The sequence below is a fragment of the Apostichopus japonicus genome, chromosome 14 (assembly GCF_037975245.1).
Source record: "Apostichopus japonicus isolate 1M-3 chromosome 14, ASM3797524v1, whole genome shotgun sequence".
NCBI classification, from domain to species: Eukaryota; Metazoa; Echinodermata; class Holothuroidea; order Aspidochirotida; family Stichopodidae; genus Apostichopus; species Apostichopus japonicus.
The window spans coordinates 16303491-16326394 of record NC_092574.1 but is presented as its reverse complement, the minus strand read 5'-3'; the positions used below and the strand labels follow the sequence as shown (position 1 = coordinate 16326394).

General features: G+C 38.5%; 1 protein-coding gene across 3 annotated transcripts in view; it reads left to right on the top strand.

Moving 5' to 3' along the window:
• LOC139980164 (uncharacterized) overlaps window positions 1-22904 on the top strand; it is a 64231-nt gene that overhangs the window by 1565 nt on the left and 39762 nt on the right. For 2 of the 3 annotated variants that reach the window (XM_071991605.1, XM_071991608.1), the window contains exons 2-17: window positions 5806-5832; window positions 8616-8757; window positions 8993-9132; window positions 9760-9936; window positions 10300-10485; window positions 12674-12922; window positions 13286-13477; window positions 13827-14027; window positions 16552-16746; window positions 17961-18164; window positions 18865-19071; window positions 19495-19595; window positions 20389-20557; window positions 21130-21354; window positions 22177-22365; window positions 22651-22845. In XM_071991605.1, coding sequence (XP_071847706.1) covers window positions 5806-5832; window positions 8616-8757; window positions 8993-9132; window positions 9760-9936; window positions 10300-10485; window positions 12674-12922; window positions 13286-13477; window positions 13827-14027; window positions 16552-16746; window positions 17961-18164; window positions 18865-19071; window positions 19495-19595; window positions 20389-20557; window positions 21130-21354; window positions 22177-22365; window positions 22651-22845 — 2799 coding nt within the window. Of the gene's footprint in view, window positions 1-3338; window positions 3388-5805; window positions 5833-8615; window positions 8758-8992; window positions 9133-9759; window positions 9937-10299; window positions 10486-12673; window positions 12923-13285; window positions 13478-13826; window positions 14028-16551; window positions 16747-17960; window positions 18165-18864; window positions 19072-19494; window positions 19596-20388; window positions 20558-21129; window positions 21355-22176; window positions 22366-22650; window positions 22846-22904 lie in introns of those variants that run through there. The other variant, XM_071991607.1, reaches the window with a different exon arrangement.

The window sequence follows — 22904 nt, the reverse complement described above, 5'->3', positions numbered from 1 at the left end:
TTGCTTGCAAGTGACGATTTGTTCGTGTCGCTACAAAATGCAAACAGTAATGAAACTTGATACCTTGTTATCTTTAGCTGGACCTGAGATGTTCATCGCTGTATCGTTTATACACTGTGCTGTGGGTATTGACGGCAGCTGTATGTACTGACTGTACAATAGTGTCTGTGTGTGTATTTTGGGGGATCGAAAGTGGTGTCTAACACTTCTGTTACACCTACAAACTAGGTCAGATTGCCGGCATGAGACGTTTCTTTGTGCGTGACTCTTCACACCCTTCAAAGCTATGTGCAAAATAATAAATAAATAAATATATATATATATATATATATATATATATATATATATATATATATATATATATATGACTATGCGTTCTGTGATTTGATTGCATACATGAATGCTTGTTCCGATATCAATTTCAAGAAGCATATATCGTTTATTGAAGCCATGCATGAGGGGAATGTTGCCCAGCCCCTGCAAACTTATGAATGTCTGGGGTTTTCCCGTGTTCATTTTCTGCCCAACCGTAACAGTTACCTTTCCTATGTAATCGGAAATGAAGATTTGATCTTGATCGTTATCAGGGTCTTTTTACAATTTAAAAACATTCTTCGATCGTATGAAGAGAAATCTTGCGGTTTATTACCTTGTATAAGGTAAATAAAAATTGTGGGGAAACATTCAACAGCGAACTATTACTTCCCAATGTTATAGGTCACCTTTTGAATTGGCGCAATTATGAGGAATTATTAACTATTATCATGACCAAAATGGCCAGTCAGTTACGATCGAATGGTTGTTCTTTCCTATCGTACTCCAAATAATTTTGTATAAATACTTACCGTGTGCAAATCGGATTGAATTTCCATGATGTATATCCATGTTCGCATAACCATATGGAGGTAAAAACCAAGCTTTAGACGCACCTCGACCTACATCCAGCGACGACGCCAGAATCCAGTGAGTTTGTGCAATGGGCAGTAAAAGTAAACGACGTACCATGAAACAGTGAGCCCATTTAGTTTGTAATAACTTGATTTTCTGGCTAATTTGTACATGTTCATTGATTGAAGGGATAAAGGCGAAGTGGGTGGGGGTTGGGTGGGTAGTATCCCCTGCCCTATTTTGATATACGCTGTAGTTATATATCAATCTCCATATATACTTTATACAGGTTTATTCTAAGTTACATCAGGCTATAGTTACAATCACGCTAGAGTCGAATTTCCCGTTCATCATCGAATAACCCACTCTCGTCGGTCATCGCACCGCAACTCAGCTGGTTGTATCTATTTACAATAACGGTTTGAGTTTACAACGTACTTGTTAGTCCAAAGGAATGTCTTATGAAATGGTAACAACTGAAGAAATTTCAAATGCTGTCATAAACGTTATATGAGATGGGTCCACAGTACACTATCCCCTATCCACATCGAAGACTTTGCAAAATCTTATAGCGTGTTTGGTTTCAAGGGTCAATATTTCCTGCTGTCATAATTAACACACAATACCAATTAAATTGTCCTTTTTGGTTTCGATGATAATCGTAACTTTTGCATTCCTGATGGCGTATGTGTGTGCGTTTGTGACGCCCAGATTGTAAACACGATATCTCAAGAAGGGAAGTTCGGACCAACTTCATACAAGTTCATAGTTAGTGTGTAGTAGTACCACATTAGGTAAAAGAAGCCTATTGTTTGTGGTGGAGGTCAAAGGTCATTTGGGGTCACCAGGGGTACAATTTTGAAAACCTTGTAAACACGATATCTCAAGAAGAAAGCTTGGGCAGACCTCATATTTAGTGTGTAAAAGTACCACATTGAGTACAAGAAGTCTATGTTTTTTGGCAGATGTCAATGGTTATTTGGGGTCACCAGGGGTCAAAATGTGAAAACCTCGTTAATACGATATCTAAAGAAGGGGAACATTGGCAGACCTCATATATGGTGTAGGAGTAACACATTGTATAAAAGAAGCCTTTGTGCTGGGTAAAGGTCATTTGGGGTCACCAGGGGTCAAATTGTGAAAAACTTGTACTCACGATATCTCAATACTGGCGGAAACTTGGGCCGACCACTAATTTATTGTGTAGAAGTACCACATTGAGTTTAAGAAGCCTATTGTTTTTGGTGAAGGTCAAAGGTCATTTAGGGTCATCAGAGGTCAAATTGTGAAACCCTTGTAAACAATCACTATACATTACGTCAGATTCATGAAGAAAACTGCTCATATGTTACATCATCGAAACCATATTACATTTTGCATTCTGGTTATTTCTCTATTCTTTTTAGAGTGAAAGGTATTTCCCCTCTCTTTTCAGTCGTATCGAACATGGTGTATTTTATCTCCCTTTGAGAGTAATATAATTCTTCTTTACTCTGGTTTCTATCACATCACGTATGGCATACACTGACAACAGCTTTTTTGACATAAAGGCACATTTTGTCTTTTTCTCAGTAGGCACATTTTACAATAAGATGAAATGCGTCATGAAAAGTGTCCGCTATTTTTTAAACTGATGCATAGTGGCGCAGCGAAAGCGTGCTGGCCGGAACTTACCCAGAGGCCCGAGGACCGAATCCTCGCCAGCTCTACTATAGCTATTTTGTTTACAAAGTGGCTATTGTTACGACTAGTCGTAAGAATAATCCCCGACTACGCATGCGCAGTTGCTATTTTCATGACCAGGAGTACTATTTTTACGACGAGGAGAAACAATAATTTACGGTTAGGGTTAGGGTAAGGGTTAGGATTGAGGTTTAGGGTTATGTTTAGGGTTAGGGTTACCCCTACTACATGCGCAGTTGCTTTATTTACTTTACTGCGCTTGAATTTGCCTTTGTCGTAAGACTAGTTTATAAATAATTGTTACGACTCGTTGTAAGAATAGCCACGGCCTTTTGTTTAACATGGTTATTTCTCTGACGACGAAATGGCGTTGGAGTCACGGCAATATGACCTTCAGTGGTCGGGGTGGTCATTGTATGCAGCTTTTTGAGAAAACAGTGTATCGTGTGCAATCGGCGCACCAATTTGACTGCCCGCCAAAATAGTAGCCAAGGCATTATATCCTTCTTTGCTATTGGCGACCTTTTCATGGAAGCGTCGGTGAATCGAGCGGTCATGAATACCACTATAATACCCTATATGAAAGAGTTTACAAAATAACATTGTAACACTGCTGGTAATAAGGAGTGATTGACGCAAAATAAAACGGAAGGTTTTATAAAAAAATTATTAAAATGGAACTAATCAAACCAATGGCGAGGATGTGTTTTTAACTGTTCGTCACACACACACAGAACTTACTGCGTTGGTATTGGTAGGATAGGCGTTGGGACGCAGAAACTATGTGTGATAGGCTAGGCCTAGCGTTACGCCACGGTACGAATTAGTAATATAGGCTAGCCTAGTACAGAATGATAAAGGCTTCGTAATTGACGCACCTTCGTAATTGATGCACCTTCAAATATTACTAGCAACGATACAGCAGGCATCCTAAACTTTTTGCAGCCAAATTACATATTAGGTGAGTTTTGATCCACATCAGGTAGGATGGTGACTTCGAAGTTCGGCCACTTAAGACTTAACACCCCAAAACTAAATCTTCTGGTCTAAATCACCAGAAAATATACTTCATATGGTGGGAGAATTGTGTTTTAGTACGATACACGGCCAAACTTTCTTTCCTGCAAACTGTTTTCACGTTGTTTTCCAAGAAAATTCTTCGTGATTGTGGAACTAGTATTTCTTGCTAGAGTATTGCGAAGTTCGGACACGCAACCTACAGTGTGGCGCTGGTAAAAATTGGTGGCGCTGTTGCTCTTTCAGTAATTATAACAGACTTCATAGATCTTCGTCATTTTATTGACAAATATGTAAGTAATTTCTTGCACACAGGTCATTTTGGAGAGAAAATAACTGTAGCTTCGTACTTTTTGGTGAAATTTGGCTCTTCCTGTAGGTTTTCATGGTGAAAATCGTGTATTTCTTAGGGTGCCCGAACTTCGCAGTATGGCGAACTTCGCAATACTGACTATATTATGCTGATCAAACTGTTGTTTAATCTTTTAACACCCTCCCCACAGTTTTGCACATATTTTTGGGCATTGGAAATCTTTACTCCCCAAAAATAACTAAACTTACCTCAGTATGATACCACTAGTACTCAATGGGACCTAACCTGTCTGAGCTTAGACTTAGAGGCTCAGATCATAGCAAACAGCATTCAAAGTCAATGGATGTATACTTAGGCCTTCACTACAGTTAGTTAGCGAATGTGTCAATTTAGAATGAATGAACTTGACACGTATACCGCAGACATGTGGTCAAATTCTTCTCAATTGTATGTTGTGTAGTCACAGAGTAATAAATATTTTGAGAATATTACATTCCTGAAGAACTATACATATGTAAAAAGCATACAGTTGAGTGACTTGGAATTTTCGTTGATAGACATCTTTATTCATATCCTTAAGTGCGTCAATTATGAGCTCACCATGCTACTAGTAGTAGTATAGTCAGTATTGCGAAGTTCGGCAGACTGCGAAGTTCGGACACCCTAAGAAATACACGATTTCACCATGAAAACCTACAGGAAGAGCCACATTTCACCAAAAAGTACGAAGCTACAGTTATTTTCTCTCCAAAATGACCCGTGTGCAAGAAATTACTTACATACTTGTCAATAAAATGACGAAGATCTATGAAGTCTGTTATAATTACTGAAAGAGCAACTGCGTCACCAATTTTATCACCAGCGCCACACTGTGGGTTGCGTGTCCAAACTTCGCAATACTCTAGCAAAGAAATACCAGTTCCACAATCATGAAGAATCTTCTTGGAAAACAACGGGAAAACAGTTTGCAGGAAAGAAAGTTTGGCCGTGTATCGTACTATAACACAATTCTCTCACCATATGAAGTATATTTTCAGGTGATTTATACCAGAAGATTTAGTTTTGGGGTGTTTTAAGTCTTAAGTGTCCGAACTTCGAAGTCACCATGCTACTACTACTACTAGTAGGCACTACTGGATTCAGTGACTGTTATATCCTTATATTGAATAAACCTCCAATACAGGTGTCCATTTGTCAACTGGAATAAATTGACAGTAGGTTTACAATATGATCCCTAGACCACCCAACTATTTATAGGTGACATTATAACCTCTTATCCATTACTCAATTTGACCTGTCACTGATAACTAAGAACTCAGAATTGAAATATATCAAGACTTCTACTTTGCAATTGCTCAGCCTAGAAAGCTGTTTTGTGTATTTTCTTTACATATATATTATAATTGTGACTAAGCAAAACCATAAATTTAATTATTGTTGACCAAGTCTGCCTACGGATCCCCCACAGTGAATGAGAATAGCCTTTCATATGGCCGATCTAGTTTGGCAGTTATGATAAGACTGATCAACAAACATTGATTGAATGTACAACTGACCAGTACTACTAGTACTACTACTACTACTAGTAGTATGATTTTGAATTTAGATGGACACTGTTTTCATAGGTTTTGTTGACAAATTGTAGGCAGATTATTAGATTAATCATCATGACACATGTCTGATAATTCTTATTCAGTGCTGTTCTTGTCTCATGGTTGTTAACCTTTTGATTTCATGTTGCAATGTATACCACTTGGATTAAAGAGTTAGAAAGTCATTAAGATAAAAGTACATTTTGTACAGTAATTTTGCATACATGACTTCCAAGAAACCTTTCATCATACTTTTCATTTTCTATTCTGCCTCTCTGTGTAGCATTATTCAATCTATGCTCTCATTTACAGATGGTTGCAGGAGGAGACGAGGCCCACGTAAGTTACATTGGTTGAACTATAACATTTACTGATAAAACGTACTTGTTCCTTGCCCCTCTACCGACTCCATACAAAATCTGGGATCATTAACTATTAATTGAATCTGTTATTTGTTATGGTAATAAATGACCGAGGATGAGAAGGGGAAGACGGGTGATGGGTAATGCATGCCTCTTTGCTCCCTATACACCCAAGTATACTTTCCAATGACCATATAGATAGATAGTTTTATGAAGCTTGATCAAGATGCCAAAACTTGCCAAAGGCTTGGTTCAGCGGTAAGAGTGTCTGCCTCACAATCCTTAGGTTCCAGGATCAAAATTCCGCCAGGAGCCAGATTCTCTTGACCTATTCGAAAATCGCTGCAGTGCAGTGGTGATGTGCAAAGTATGCAGTGTGGATTTGTTATTGCTGGTTTGTGAATTTGGGAAATGGGGTTTGTTTCTGGAATTTGTTTCGAAACAATTTTGTTCGTCATGGCTGCAGTGATGTTGAATGGGTTCTTTGCCTACCTCAGTATTTAAGAAAGTGGTCAGATGCTGGGGCATACACTCTCATCACGGTTAAGAAAAGAGAAGGCTTGAAATAAGCCGGTGTTCATCAACGATCTAACATGGATAGGGTCCCAAATATGCATTTTGTAAGTTTTTCTGATCCTTGGGTCTCTAAACTAAACTAATTGCACAAGACAATATTTTTACCCTATGCAATGCCTGGGCCTCCATCGATGTTTAACTTTTGTTATTGCAAGAAATGCTTGTAATATGCTACCTGATATAAGATAAACAGCAAAATGCTGCTGGTACACAAGGCAAAAGGGTATAGCAGCTTCTGTATTCTGCAACAATATATTTGGTTATTTGTGATGAGGGAAGTGGTTCATAGACTTAAGAAAGTTTCTAGATGGAAAACGTAAGCGGCACTAAACTAGATCAGTGTATGATGTTTATGGTGGAATCTGACAGTAAAAATCCTCTCAGTCACAAAATTACTTGTTTCCCTATGAGTCTTGCTTGATAAATGTGTGTGTTGTTGTTCAGGGGCGTATCCAGGGGGGGCGCAACAGGTGCGCGCCCCCCCCTATCGGCTGTCACCAAAAAAAAAAAGTTTAGCAAAAAAAAAAAAAAAAAATTGATGACGACCTTTAAGTGAGATGTCGGTGATCGCTCAACCCCCCCCCCTCCCTCCCGTATGCTTTATTTTTTGTTTGCCAAAAAAAGGTTCTGGCGAAGTTCGGCGGCATAATAGTTTTAGAAACATAGATGGTAATTGTGTTTGTATTATCACTATAAACACTAAGTGACATGCCAGCCATACTAAATTGTGCATTTTGTGTCCATATTTACTGGAAATGTTGCTTATTATTAAGGTCGAAAAATGGATCACATATGGCCATGGGCGGCGATCCTGGGGGGAAGGGGGGATATATCCCGCCATGAAAATGGGTGGAGGGGATGTAATACACCATATCCCCCCCGCCAAATGCCAGGGATAAGAATATTTTCATGCCTACATTTATGCATCATCGTTAATCTACGGCTCTTTTTTAGCTTCATTTCTCGCCTACCATAAACGCAGTGCGATCTTTTCAAATAAAGCGTCTTTATAAAGCAAGAATAGTTGACTGTAGGCTTCATTGGCCCTATAACAACAAAATGTATTATTGCGCCCACGGTATTGATATAGTACATATATGCACCCTCATAGTATTCATATAGGCCCTATAGTAGGCCTACACACGTACATGTTCCCTCGAACAGCTGAGAATCTCATGTTACAAGGGTAATGCTTAATGCACGTTTCACCTGGATGCCCTAGCAATCGGTACCTAGGAATGTAACTATGTGTAATTGTGTATTGCATGTGTATAGGCCTATAATAGTCTGCATGAGGCCATTTTCTTCATCGAATAATATAAAAGAGCTCTCGAACATTCTAACCTAACGTTGCGCCTGAAACAAAATTGACAGGGGCAATTTTCCCAAAATAACACCCGAAATTAAAAAAAAGGTATTTTGGATCCTGATTATGAGATATTTCGGACATGACATCCCTATTTTAAAGTTGGGTATATGCCGCTTAGAAACCTCGGGAAGTGCCGTTTCCGGCCATCTAGAGGATTTGTTAATCCCAAAATTTTCTTGTATGCTTCGCGCCAACCCATGGTGGCGCTACGCTTAGTCAACAAGGTCATATCCCCCCCCCCCCACTCGGAAGTACGGATCGCTGCCCATGCATATGGCACCATTTTGTATTTCAGCCCTTCAAAAGCCAAAATTGTACACCCCTCCCCTTAGACCCATCCCCCAGGACGGCGATCATTCATGCCTGACGCCCCCCCTATTGGAAAATCCTGGATACGCCCCTGTTGTTTACTAACCTTTATTCAGTGTGCAATCAATTGCATTCAAATCAAATTACAATCAATTGCAATTAGATCAGTCAATCATCACCATGGAGCATAGAATAGGTGTTTTTAGGTCTTAGATACTAGTTAAGTGAAATCAAGACAATTTAGTTTGGGAAACTGGGTACTGTAACATATTTTTCCGGGCCTGTCTCATCAAAAATGACAAGATCATTCAAACTCTTGACATTTAAGTGTCTTGAAAATCAAGATCTTTCCCAGTGGTATCTCCGACTATTAAAGAGCCATCTTATCCTGTCTGATATTCCCACCTATTGAGATAGTATAATAAATGTACATTTTAGAAGAGAAAGATGGATGCAACATTGCCTCGAAATAATTCTCGATTAAAATTTCCTTCGTAATATTTCAGCGCCTGACCGTAGCCCACCATACCGCATAAAATGTCCAAAAAATAAATATGTCATCGCGAATGCAAAGGAGAGTGGAGTAAGGGTCAGATGGGACAAGAAGCTTGACGTTGTCTTTGGTGACAAAGGCAGTGGTTTTGCAACGTAAGTTTCAATGTTTGGCTGTAGAAACTGTACAAAGTTGTTCACTGATACTTCACAATTGCGGGATCAGGATTCCTCCTTAAGAGGGAGATGAAGATTGCAATGGTCCCCTATTGACTATGTGAGTGTTTCACACTATTTGGCCAATTTAACTGGGATCAGGTTCTCCTTGCATTCTCAAATGTGAACTATGTTTTGGGTTGCTATTATTTTGTCTAGCTTTTCAATCTTACAGGAAATGGCTAGGGACTGGATCTGGTGAACCCGGAGACTACTTTACGGTACAAGGTTCTCCGCACAAAATCTCTTACAGTGCCAAGGACAAAGCTGGCAATATACTGGAAAATGGTTGTGTCTTTTTCATTCATGTCAGAGGTGCTTATAAGTTTATTTTGGCTTAATTAGCAAACAAAGAAAATGCATCATCAGCAAAAGACTTAAAGGTACTGGAAAAGAAATTATCAGCCTCTGTAAGTCCACCCAGACTTGCCAAAAGAACAGTGAAATTTAACCAAATATTTCTGCTGATTATTTTACTAGTTTGGAGCAAGCAAATACCGAATGGGAGGGCAAGCAGATGGGGATTCCATTTACGTGTCGCAACCCATTTAGAATAGAGTGTTATATCTTGTAATAGAGAGAAGCAAGAATACATTTTGACTAATTGGTAGACAAAATGATAAAACTGTGGACTATCCGCAGTCTATATAACTCATTATTTTTTTGTGATTAGTGTAAGGTGGTTGAGTGGCGACTTACAAATATTCTAGATACCACAAGGAAAGCCCAGACTACATCCACCACCCAACCCCCCCCCCCCCCCCCACCAACCCTTACCAATCCACCTTTCCACAAGCAAGCAAGCACAGAAGTCCAAGTTCTCCCTCTCCCTTAAATTTCTATACATGTCCACTAGAGTAATTTAGGCTAATATTCGTTCTTTGCTATGTTCTATGATGTATCAATTAATCACGTTGTTTGCATATATTTCTGTTTGAACAGTTGTTACATGTTCCTTCCTTAATGCGCCTAATCATGGATTTGTCTCCTGCTCTCATGGCATGGTCTATGGATCGGAATGTAATACCTATTGTATGCCTGGATATGACTTGGTTGGAAGCTCGTCCACAACCTGTCAAAGCAATGGCGAGTGGTCAGGAACTAGGGCTCAATGTTCAGGTATAGTAATAACGTATGCTCCATGTTTTGGTCAAGTACATTTGTTGGGTGTGATAATTCATTAGAAATCTGTTGAAATTTTTAATTAATTTACTTAATAAGTTGACCCCTAATTGCAAGCCCACATATATCGTTTGAATAATGTGATGTTCCTCTTTTCAAAGAAGACAAATATTTCCAAAAATTGCCTTACTTGCCTGATGTATTTTCTTTAAAAGAACTTTGCATCTGCGACGTGTCTTTATGCTAATTAATTTTAAACCTCTCTTTTTATTAAACTTCCATGTATGAATCATGTCAAGTTCATGTTTCATCATTCAACTTTGTTTTACATTTCTGTTATTTTTATGTTTTTATTTGCAGCTGCGACATGTAATCCAGCACTGACCGACATACCGTATGGTTCAGTCAGCTGTACGAATAGTAACCAATACCAAAGTACTTGTGTCTATGACTGTATTGAGGGCTACTCCATTGCACCCGGTCACATCAACAGCAGGATATGCAGTGCCAGCACAACATGGTCGGGTGCTCAGCCAACCTGTAAAGGTAAACTGCTGACTTTTTTTTATAATGTCATTGGTATGCGATTTTTTAGGAAACATGGCATGTTCCACTCAGTTTGTGTAGTTAACAATTTTACTTTCATATGTGGTGCAACAATGATAAAAATTAGTTTGATTTTCAGCCAAATTAGAGAAGGTACAACACTGACTTAAGTTCCACAAGAACAATTGACTCCTCTAACTTATAGAATGGCTTAAAAATTGCTTTCTGATGTAATTCCTTAGAGGTACTGAACCCCCTCGGGACCTTGAGGGTCGGTTTTCACTGAAATTCATCAGGAGTGACCATTATTTGAATTTATAGCATTTCTTGGTAGCAATACTGGTGACTTTCATATATAATCCCGTTGCTGTGGCCGAGTGGATAAAGCAATAAGGCATAGCAATCGAGAGGATCCTGGTTTGATATCCGGCCGGGTCATAGCAAGGTGGGTTTCTCATCCAAGAGCAATCTTCAGTTTTCCCATCTGAAATGACTTTCTAAATTGAAAGATTCAAAATTTAATTTGAAATGTTTAATTGGCATCCACCTGACGTGTAAGTTATAATCCATGAGCCCTTGCTGATTCCTCCCACTTTTGTGGTTGCTTATTAAAGCGTAGTAAAATTGACTGCTGATCAATATATATGTCTAATACAAGTGGAATTATTTGCTTGCGAAATGCAGACTGTATTCCATTCCAAAATTCAAAGGCTGACTTTATAAATACAATGCTTGATATAGCTCTATTCCAAATATGATCATAGCACTTAACAATAAAAGAAAAAAAAACAAAAACACATTGTCAAATACATGGCAGAAAATGAATACACAGTCCAAATAAAATGTTTTTTTTTTTTTAAATCTGATTTGCCTTTCGAAAAGGATCGACCAAATTGGGATAGAACAAAGCCAATTTGTGGCCTGTCCATGATTTCTAAGGTACGATTTGCCGTTGTTGATTGATGATTCTTATGACGATATGATATAATTGCTTAAACACATGTGATTCCTTTCCATGTTTACTATTAAATGAGTCGCCATTACAAGTTTATTACAACTTTAGAAGCCTTGTAATATTCTCCATCTTAGGTAACATGCAATTCATCCCATATGTGAAGAAATGATACCATATCCCTCTAAGAAATTTATACCAAGAGCATCACTTCCCACTTTAAAAACCGTGTGCCTGGTCACGGAATCAAGTGGAATAGGAGGTCCCCTAAATACACTAAGGGACGAAAGACAACTTGTACAGGTGCTTGGTCTACCAATGAATACAATACTCCCTTTCATGCTTGTCAATCTCGCAAAGGTTTTTCCTTCTTCTATTAAATGGGTTTTACCATCGTAGCAGTTGCTTCTCTAGGTGTGATGATATAACAGTGAAATCCCTCCTTACCCTGGAAGCTGTTGAACTAGCCAATCTTCTCTGTGTTGTCTACAAAACTGTTGACGACTGTTGATAACAGGATGCACATAAATATGGAGTTTAAAAGTATACAAAGTGTCAGTGTCATACACCTTGCCGATGCAAGGCCCAAACTAAAGAGTCACTTTGGCTCGTAAGTTTTCTTTTTACAAGAAAAATATCTACATATATGGAACAAACTTTTTGACTTCTACAGTCTAGCAGAACTAGCAAGCCTCTGTGAGTTTGTAATTAATCGTTGCAAAATTGACACAGCGGCTGAAGATTTTGTGAAATATAATTTAGTTGGCTAGTGCTCCATCCTTAATTTATGTTAGGTTTACAGTCTTGTTGCAGGGCCAAGGCCCTCTCACACGACTTCACAACTTGACCCTGGTCATTGGTAACTTGTCACACCTACACACCAAAGTGTGCACAATTCAAACAATCTCTCCTGGGGCAACACAGTGCACCACAGCCGCGTGTCCCCCGGGGACTTCCCATTTGGTACAGCCTAAAACTGGCGCACGCAAACATATTTGCAAGTCACCTCGCAAGTCCCCATTTATACACCTGGGTGAAGAGAGGCAATGGAGATATAGTACCTTGCCCAAGGGACACAACGCAATGATCAGGCCAGGACTCGAACCTGTAATCCTTAGATCACAAGTCCACTGCCTTAACCACTTGACCACATTGCCCTCTTACCTATATAGGCTTTAGTTCTATCATACTGGTTGTTTCTTGATTGGGTACGTATTGAAATTTCTGATTCTATAGATACATCTAGACCGGTTTTACAGTGTCCAACGTCGGTTGTAGTTTATGCGGATGCAGGGGAGACGTCTGCTCGAGTGACTTGGGATGAGCCCACAGCATCGGATAACTCTGGTGCCACTGTGCCAGTAGTAAAGACCGGAGGACCTGACATAGGGACCTACCAGGATGCTAACTATTACACGGTACATTACAGCGCAACTGACGAAACGGGCAATGAAGCCAACTGCCAGTTCTCTCTTCTTGTCAGAGGTGAATTATATATCAGACACATTCCTCACCCTTAAATAATTGATACATATTTGGGTGTGTTTCCCTAAACTACACATTTAATCGTTGAATGTTCTAGTGAATTCTATTCTTTTTCAGATCTCTTTCTGGCAGAAGGGACAAGATAAAGTGTTAGATCCATGAACCGACCCAAGTTTAGATTCTCTGTCGTGCTTGTTAAGTTGTAACTTAAAGTTGCCTGCCCATTTAAAGTAATTGCAAGAAATTTGACAATTTGGGAATAAATAAACCAGAGTTTGATTCAGAAATAAAGTTTCTTATTCGTTTTTCTACTGTTTCATATTCCATCTAATTTAATCTTCAAATTCTTCATACATTACTCAGTCATTCAATGTGACGGTCTATATGGGAGCCATACACAGCTAGTCCACTGTCCAACCGGATTTAGCTTTGGTTCAACTTGTACCATACAATGTGCTGCTGGGAGTGTCATAAGCGGTGAAACAACCTTGACCTGCGAGCGTCATGGTGACCCACCAAAAGGCCGGTGGAATGCCACAAGGCCTGTGTGCACTGGTATGACACAACAGATTTCTTTCTGCAGTTTGTTTGTATATTACTAACAGTAAGTACTATAATAACAGATGCCCATGCAATTCTAATGTAGAATCCTTTCCGCCAATCCAGGTCTCTCTGTAGCCGGTTGGAAATTTTTTGATCTGTGGAGAACTTAAATTAGCTATCTACATTTCAGTAAATCTATATGATCTTGATATGATTTCAGAAAACAAAGTCATTTAACAAATTAAGTGTCATAATTACTATATCACCAGTCTTAATATTTCATGTTACATCATTCGTTTGATGCCGTGAAAAGTAGCATACAAAGAGCTTATTTTCTTTTGTGTTTTTATTTCAATTGTAGCCGTTCAGTGCCCTGCCCTAATGGCACCTGAGCATGGTGGTTTTCGCAACGATGCCTCCTCGTGCCCGACCAGTTATGCCTCTTGGTGTTACTTTGAATGTGACGAAGGTTTCCAGAGGGTTGGTAGTTACTCCCGTCATTGTCTGGCCTATGCAGGAGAACTAGTAGGTTACTGGGATGGTGAGGAAACTACTTGTGAACGTAAGTACTTCTTTCCTTCTTGATCCCTTGCCCGAAGGCTAAAGGAATCTATGCAATGGTGGTTGTGGGTGTGTGTGTATGTGATGCCCTTAGCTCATAAACACAATAACTCAACAATGGCATGTTGGATAATTTAAGTCATACTGAGTACATAGTACTGAGTACTGAGTACATACTGAGTAGAAGAACATAGTACTGAGTACATACTGAGTAGAAGAACCCTATCGATATTGGTGCTCGTCTCATGTAGTGTTCAAACGATTAACCTAATCGGAATTGGTACGAATATTGCATAATCGGAACATAATCGGAGTCGGTAAAAATAACGTGGAATACCAGTTATGTCATACCGATTATTCAAAAACATATGGAAGGTGAAAATATCATTATTCAAAAACATATGGAAGTTGAAAATATCAACTGATGTATTAGGTTTGTTCTTTTACTACAAAAAGTTAAAATAAGACACCCTCTATACGTCTTTCACAGTGTATACTTTTATCAATTTACGCTGCCAGGGTCGCCGATTTTGCTTCCCTCATAGTTAGTGACTTCAAATTTCTTGGCACAGTAAGCATAGCAGCAATATCAATTTCACAAATTAACAAATGTGCTTGGCAGGGTCGGAAATAAGCGGGGGCGATGGGCGATTCGCCCTCCCAAGTGCTAAAAAGCCCTTCTAAAGCACAATTATGAGTGCGAAAAAGAAATATAAGAAAATTGCCCTTGTTATATCAGGTGTATGTGTAAAATTAATTGTTACATGCGTTTGCTTACTTTACAACTTTCAATTTGCTGGAAATCGGCATTTGTTCGGAAGGTTCTGTAAGTGATATGTCTTATAGAGGGAATGTTATATTTTATATTGGAGTAGTTTCTAGTTGTTATTATTTCTTTACATCAGTCTGGTATTACATTTTAGAGTAATTTTAAACAAGTTACGATGGTACAATTTGCTATTCAGTTTGATTGGCCTAAGCTTACATTTTCTAATTGAACCTGAATGGAGTTAAATAGGTAACGAATAGGTATGTTTAACTTCAAGTTCGTAACATTTCTATTTGTTCATAAACGGTATAATACTGAAAATAAGTACAAAATAATGTCTGAATGAAGGCAATATGTCATTAAAATTTACACTTTGGTAAAGATTGAAGATGGATGGTTTGTCTGATATACTTTTTGAGATGGATATTTTGAGTAACTATTCTTAGCCCGTTTCAAGCCATTAACAGGTGACATTCACGTCGAGGTGGTTAGGCCATTCGCTTAGCACAGTGCTGATTTGGTAGGATGTCATATTTCCGTATTTTGGAAATTATAAAAAAAAAAAAAAAAAAAATTCTTTCCGAGAAACTCCAGAGGTAATTTGGTACATACAAAATGATACCTTAGAGCCTTGTATCAACAAAACAAAAGGAAACAGGGGAAAATCACAACAATAATTGTTTCTGTCAAACTTTATTGCCGATTTCGTATATACAAGATATTTTTACATTTTCAAATAATCGGAATAGGTAAGATTATGAAAAAAATAATCGGTATTTTCTGTTATGCATAATTGGTTGAACTAGTCTCATGAAGAATAGTGAGGTCATGGGGTAAAAGGTAAAAATCTTCAAATGCTTATAAGGCTGCAACAAAAAGTCAGAATTTATTTATACTTGGTATTAACATGTTGGTAGATAGCTGGAACATGGCGAATTATGTTCAAGTTGATATCATGCATATTTATTAGGGGGCTGGGCTTCAGTTGATTTTCACTAAAATAGCTTGTAAACATGGTAACTGAACAACGTCAAGTTGGATTGAAGTCATACTTGGTACATGTATGTGCCATAGTGAGTAGAAGAGCCCTATTGATTTTGGTGCTTATCTCAAGAATATTAATAAGGTCACAGCTTCAAATGTTAACATTTTCAGAATTGAATTATACTTTGTGTGAAGGTTTTGGTAGACTTGATAATGTATGTTCAATGTGATATTATGCACATTTATTAGAGGGCAGAACTTGAGTTGATTTTTTCTAAAGTAGCTTGTAAACATGGTAAGTTAACATATTTAGTGGGTAGGTCCACATGTCAGTGAAAGAACCTTGCTGATCAATTTAATCAACAATGACGAAAGCTTGGGATTATAATCTCAATTGGCAAGGAATCACAATAATCCCAATGGCTTTCTCGTTCTCCTTCCTTTCTAATGTTCTGGTGCTTTTTGTCAATGTCACCCAAGAAAGATTTTCTGTTTTTCAGAAACTTGTTAATATTAGTTTACATACTTGATTCAACTTTTGATTTGGTTTTTCATTACAACTGGTTTTAGTCATTAATTGTTAATGTTTACAATGCAATTTGATTTTATAATATGTAAGTTTTTAACATCATGAAGCTGTTTCTTGCATATCTTATATAGATAATCTCAAAGAACATGTCTTATTTGTCGTTGGAAGTTTTCCCTTTTGAAACATGGCTGTTTAATCCTGCTGTTAAATTTCTTCCCCCCCCCCCCACTCTTTATTGTTCAGCGGCTACTTGTCCCAGCCTCTACATTCCCGCACATGCCAGGATAGGTAACGAAGGAGAGTGTCCGTTGATTGGGAATGTCCCTGCGGGGACATCGTGTGAGTATGAATGTGAAGAAGGACACATATTAGTCGGCCCCGAGAGTCTCACATGCGACAACAACGGCAGGTGGAGCGGCAGTTTTCCAAGATGTCAAAGTTAGTGATGGCATTTTTTTTCTTTTTCTTTTTCATTATGATATTTGGCGATCATAATGCTTAATCATTTAAAAACTTTGCTTCAACATTCATTACCATAACTGGATGAATATTACACAGTGCCCTGCTCTAATGGCGCCGGAGGATGGTGGTTTTTCGTAACGATGCCTCATCAACTAACTTACATCGGGAACTCCTACCTTCTGGACAAATTACTTATGCATTTTCCAGCGCCATCGGCGCTCAACTCACAAAAAAAAATACCACCAACTATAACGTAGCCTGCCAAGGGCAGCCGGTCTAGCCAGCTCTATCTGGCCAGATCCAGTGCCTTGGTCTGATCATTCTTTTCCTGTGACTTGCACTGTGAAACAGTTGCAAGTCTGCATGAAAAGTTTTGATGAGAAAAATTCATCTGCTCAGCCCACTTGAATACTTTTTATCTCCTGGATAATATGTCTTATCTTCAAGAGTATTTATTAAAAATATGGAATAGTAAACTTTGACTATTTGAAGTCACGTGAGCTGCAAATAGCCATTTGTAAATAAATGATGTGTTAATCCAAAGAAGTTGATTCATATTGTAATAATAAGTCTTAAGCTCAGTGTATTTAGTTGTAAGCCTAGGTTCATAATGCATCAAATAATAAAATTACTTACTGGAATGTGCCTTTAATAATGATCTTAGTGTTAAATTTGATGATAATATTAGCTCCTCAGTCCAATCCTTACTACATTGTCTATATAACTGGAATAGCCTATCAAGAAATGCCATTGGTAGCTTGAAATGCACCAGCGGGCACCAAAGATTGAATTTCAAACATAGTTTCGATGAGAAGGAATACCGTATTGCAATTTAAACATGTTATCTGACATCCCAAAAGCCATACTTTTTCCATTTTCATTTGACATTTTGCTTTACTCATGTGGAGCTGACGTAACAAACTGTGTACTAGACTAGGTAGTTCAGTCACTTCGATTGACAAGCCGCAAAGTCTGTTGAAGAAATTACTCAAATTGGTATTGTGGAGTACAATGTATTGTTGTATATCAATTATCTGCTACTCTGATATATAGCATATCAGAACTCATTTTTATTGCCCATAGTCATCAAGTTAAATGCTGTTTTGTTTCTCTTTTTTTCAACATCTGGAAATAATTTTTTAAGACTTACAAAACTGATGATCAATTTGGTTTCTGTTCTAAATTGCTAGTCATTACCTGTGACAGCTCAGCTGTGCCCGTACCCGTGAACGGATATAAGAATCGTTGCCCATTCCAGAAGATTCCTTTTGGCTCGACTTGCCTGTTGGGGTGCAATCACGGCTATATGCCTACCAGAGGGTCAGAGGTCACCTGTCAAACCAATGATGATGGGACATCTATATGGGAAGGAACCGCTGTCACTGTCTGTGATCGTAAGTAAAATATCTTCATGTCAGCAGAAAGAAACAAACTTTTGGTATGTACAGATGGTTGCTATGTCCGTCTCATGATAAAATTTGTTGAATTTTGATGCGTTATATTTTGTTGGGAGTGAAATGTCTTTTGGAAAGTTGGCTCTGTCAGTAGTGACGACTGTCGGCCAGACTTGTGGCAAGTCCGTTTCCATGTTCTAACTTAGTTACCAGTTTAGTCATGACAGCTCTCGTGGATTTATACTCTGGCCATTTCAGAATCCATTTTAGATACTACTGATCAAGAAATATCATGAATCATAGTAGATTGACACACTGCTCGTAGCAACAAACATTTACTGCAAAGGCTTGCAGTCCTTGGCATTGCCGGAGAGAACTAGGTCAAGTGTCATTAGGTCCAGTTCTGTTGATCATCAGGTCCACTTTTCACTTACCTTAACTGTTATTGTGAACATCAGAATGACTTATTTGATATCCCAGAATTTTCCAGGCTCTCTAATTGACCCCAAGCCCTGTTGCAGTAGTCTCCCCCCCCCCCCCATCTTTGGTGCTGTCGTCCCTTTACCTGATATAAAGCCTGTTTTAGCCTTTCAGTCATCCAAAGATTTCTCAGATCCGGTTATATAACTGTAGAATATAAACAGTCTTAATGGAAGAATTGTCAGTTGTTTCTTATGCTTTTATTTATTTTGTTAACTAGCTGTACAGTGTGTTCCCTATGATGCCCCTGAACATGGTCTCATCCAAGGTTGCATCTATGAAGGACTCCCTACAGATTTAACAACACCTCAGGTGTACCAGACTGTATGCTCTGGTGCCTGCGAAGATGGCTACAATCCATTCGGCACAATAAACCGAAACTGTCTAATCAGTGGTATCTGGGATGGCATCCCCCTTAGCTGTGAAGGTAAAACACAAACCTATATCCTTTGACAACCTTCAGTATCGTAATTTTGAAAATGGTTAACTTTTTGGAAAAGAATATGATATCTAACTTATGATAATGATTGTAGCATGTTTTAAAATAAAGAAATTTCCCCTGCTTTTCTCTGTGGCCGTTAACATTGAAATTTACCATTTTGTGTTTTACAGATAAACAGCCTAGATATCCAGAAATAGGTCTTTGTCATCAACATGAACGCTATTTTATATGTTTTGTGCAAGGGCATTGCTATCAACAAAACTAGTGATCCATTTTCAGTTTTATATATGTGGTACATAAGCAATAAAGTCTGTCTACAAAGGACAAAGGTTGTTTTGTTAGATTCAGTCTATGCATGTTTATTGCTGCTCTGCATGAATGTGAAAATTCATTTATTTGTATTTTCAGATGTGACAGCTCCAGTGATCGATTGTCCAGATCCAATCACAGAATTTGCTGAACCCAGAAATGATTTTGTTGTTTCAAGCTTTCCATGGGAACCTCTTCAGGTGAATGAATCGCAGTGCATGAAATTTTGTACCTTGAAAAATGACACAGCAAAATATTCATTTACTAGAATATCTCTCATTGTTTCTGTTGGAAAATAGAAAATTTAAGGTGGAGGTTAAACACTGCTAAGAGATAATGCTTCTGTGAAAAGGGGGAGGGGGGTTGGGGTAAGCCATGACCCGCTTGTAGTCCCTTTTGGAACTCCTGGTTAGTCTACATTGAACCCAAGGGCAAGTGCAGTCTGAAAACTTAATCAGTGTACAGCATCAATGATGTCATTTACGATGTTACCGATGTCATTTATTGCCAGCCCAATAGTTCAGTTGTAAAGCATGCTTGTTTCTTAACCGTTGGAGTAGACTGTAAGTCAGAGCACCTCAATCTTAATATCTGGAATTTTGCACTTGTTTGGTTCTGCTTTGATGTAGATATTAGAAATGTCACATGAGACATGGTGCAATGCTTCCTTTAGGTGTCCGGTGTGAGGACTCCAGCATACCGTGTGATTAACCAGCAAATATCAGCTTAGAGAATTAAGGAAGCAAGAGAAATGCCATCTTAAATAAGCTATTGTGTTTGTTTATATCTGTTTTGATGTGAATGATATAATGAACTGCTTTTCTTGTTTTCTTCAGGTAAGTGATGAAAGCCTGCCAGTGGTTTTAAGATTAGTAAGCATCCACTCAGTCAAGAGGGCCCACCAATTTGATATTAGTAATCATGCAGTTGTTTGGGGTCTGCCTTGATGATCACTAGAGAATCGATAGTTAATTGTTGACTTGTTTCTTGCAGGTTTCTGATGTAAGTCCTCCAGTGGATATTAGATTATTGAGCATCAACTCAGTTGGAGAAGGAGAAGAGAGAACAACCATGTTTACTGAAGGGGCATACTCTTTGCTCTATATAGCTTCAGATCAGCTAGGAAATGAAGATTTCTGTACGGTTGAACTGACTGTCAGAGGTTTGTGATGATGCCATGGCTCTCTTTAAAGTTCCTTGGTCCTCATCTGAAGCGCAGATGGTTTAAGAACTGAACAGCGAAGGGGTTGACATGACTTGCAAGTAGATAGTAAACCATACGTGATAACATATAGAATGTAATCTTTCTGACAACCTTTGGTAGCATGATCTATATTCCAATACCCCAATGGTTTTAGGAACCCAAATTCAAATCGTGTTTTGTCACAGTTTAGTATGCTTCTGAAATTTAACAAAGGACAGATTCAAGGTGAGCGAATGGTGATCTAAAGCTATTACAGATCATGCCGTTTAACTGGAAATGTCTGTTTGACATATTGCCAAAAATGGATATAATGTGATGTGAGTATTTTGTAATTAACATGGGCAAATTACAAATTTTGGCATCTATGGGTAACATAGTATGTAGATATAGGTATATATGACATTGACAATGGGACACTGTGAGTGCTAGGTTTGTTTATTTCAAAACCTAAAACTTGGATTGATGCCTAGATATGCAATACTTCTTTGCTGCAGGTGTTTAGGGATGAATTGTCTGATCTCATATTTCAGTAACAAGATGTCCACCCGTGGGGACCCCACAACATGGCCAATCCGAGCTAACGGCTGGTCAGGGTTCATGTTCAAGTTACGCTGTGCTAGGTTCGATATGTAGGTACACCTGTGATGAAGGTTACCACCTATCTGGGGGAGAGGATGAGGTACTCTTGGAGTGTCTGGCTCACACTGGTGCCTCTACACTAGGTTACTGGGATCAGGAACCTACAGAATGCGAACGTGAGTATTATCTGGAATACTGAAATAACTTATCTCCTTCTGAAGTCCTGTTATTTCCTGTAAGAGCAATTTCTTACAAATCTTTGTTTCCTAAAAAAAAAGAGGTGTTATCTGTATGGAAACTTCATGCAGAGCTCTTTGTAGGTGCTGTCTCTATGGAAACCTCATGCAGAGCTCTTCATAGGTGTTATCTCTATGAACACCACATGGCAATCGGTTTTTCAAATGGTGACTACTTGGTGTGTTGTCTTTGATTCTATATTACACCTGTTGCTGTTTGGCAGTGACACATTTCATGACATTCAAGCTAAATTTTATAAAGATGAATGCTTACAGGCTTTATCAAGGCCATGGTCTACTCACAAGATTTTTACAACATTTAACACCCGGTCGTAGATAACTGACGTCACACCTACACAACCCAAAGAATTGAAAGTTTCTCTCAGGGTATTAATATTAGCTTCATCTAATTTTCCCCTGGGGACTTCCCGTCAAGTGCAGCCGCAAAAAGGATCATGCAACTATATAATTTACAAGTTAACTCTGCACATCCCCAGTTAGGTTTGTGAAGTGAGGCAACAAATAGATAATGCCTTGCCCAATAAAACAAAGTAACAATCTTGCTGGAACTTGCAAATCTTAGATCACTAGTCTGTTGCCCTTAGCCATTGACCACAACGCTCCATACTTCAACCAGTGACCATGGAACCCCCCCCCCCCCCCACATTAACATGATTTTCTTGCTGTGTATTCTAATATAGTAATGACAGACTTCATGGCTTCTCATGGCTCTTTTCTCTGTCCTATTGTTTCTTGTTGCAGCCAACACCTGTAATGTACCTGTCATACACGATGGATACATATCTGGATGTTTGTTAGCCCGAGTCGATTACCAGGCAACTTGTCAGTTTGTCTGTAATGTTGGTTTCAAGAGTAGTGAGGGTCTTTCACAGATGAGAAGGACATGTAAGGCCGACGGTTCTTGGACAGGAAGTGATCTGATATGTGGAGGTAAGCTGCATTGTTGTCTCAAGGTATCAAACTTTCTTATCCAAGTTTCAATTATTCAGTCCATGTCAGGGTATGCAAAAATATAAATCAGAGGTATGATATCATGTTAAGTACATAATTAGATGTGTTATAAATTGCGGCCAAAGAAATGTTTGCCTTGTTTTTTTTTTCGCAGAGATAATTGCCCCCAGTGATTATTATTTAGAATTTAATTTATTTATTAATTGTAGATTTCTTTACAATAATTATGCATCTATTCAAACAATGCGTGCATATTCATTTCAGCTGTACAATGTCCTGCTAACTTCCAGTTGGTAAATGGTCTTGTTAGCCCAGATGCTTGTTCTACTGACGCAAACTTACCCTATGGCTCAATATGCCAGTTTACTTGTGATGATGGCTTCCGACAAACTGGACCGTACTCCAAGAGATGTGGAGAGGATGGTACCTGGAGTAATCCAAGAAATGTGGTTTGTACTGGTAAGCAACTGGAGCTTAGAAAAATTGTTTGAAGGGCAAAACACAAGAAAACAAAATAA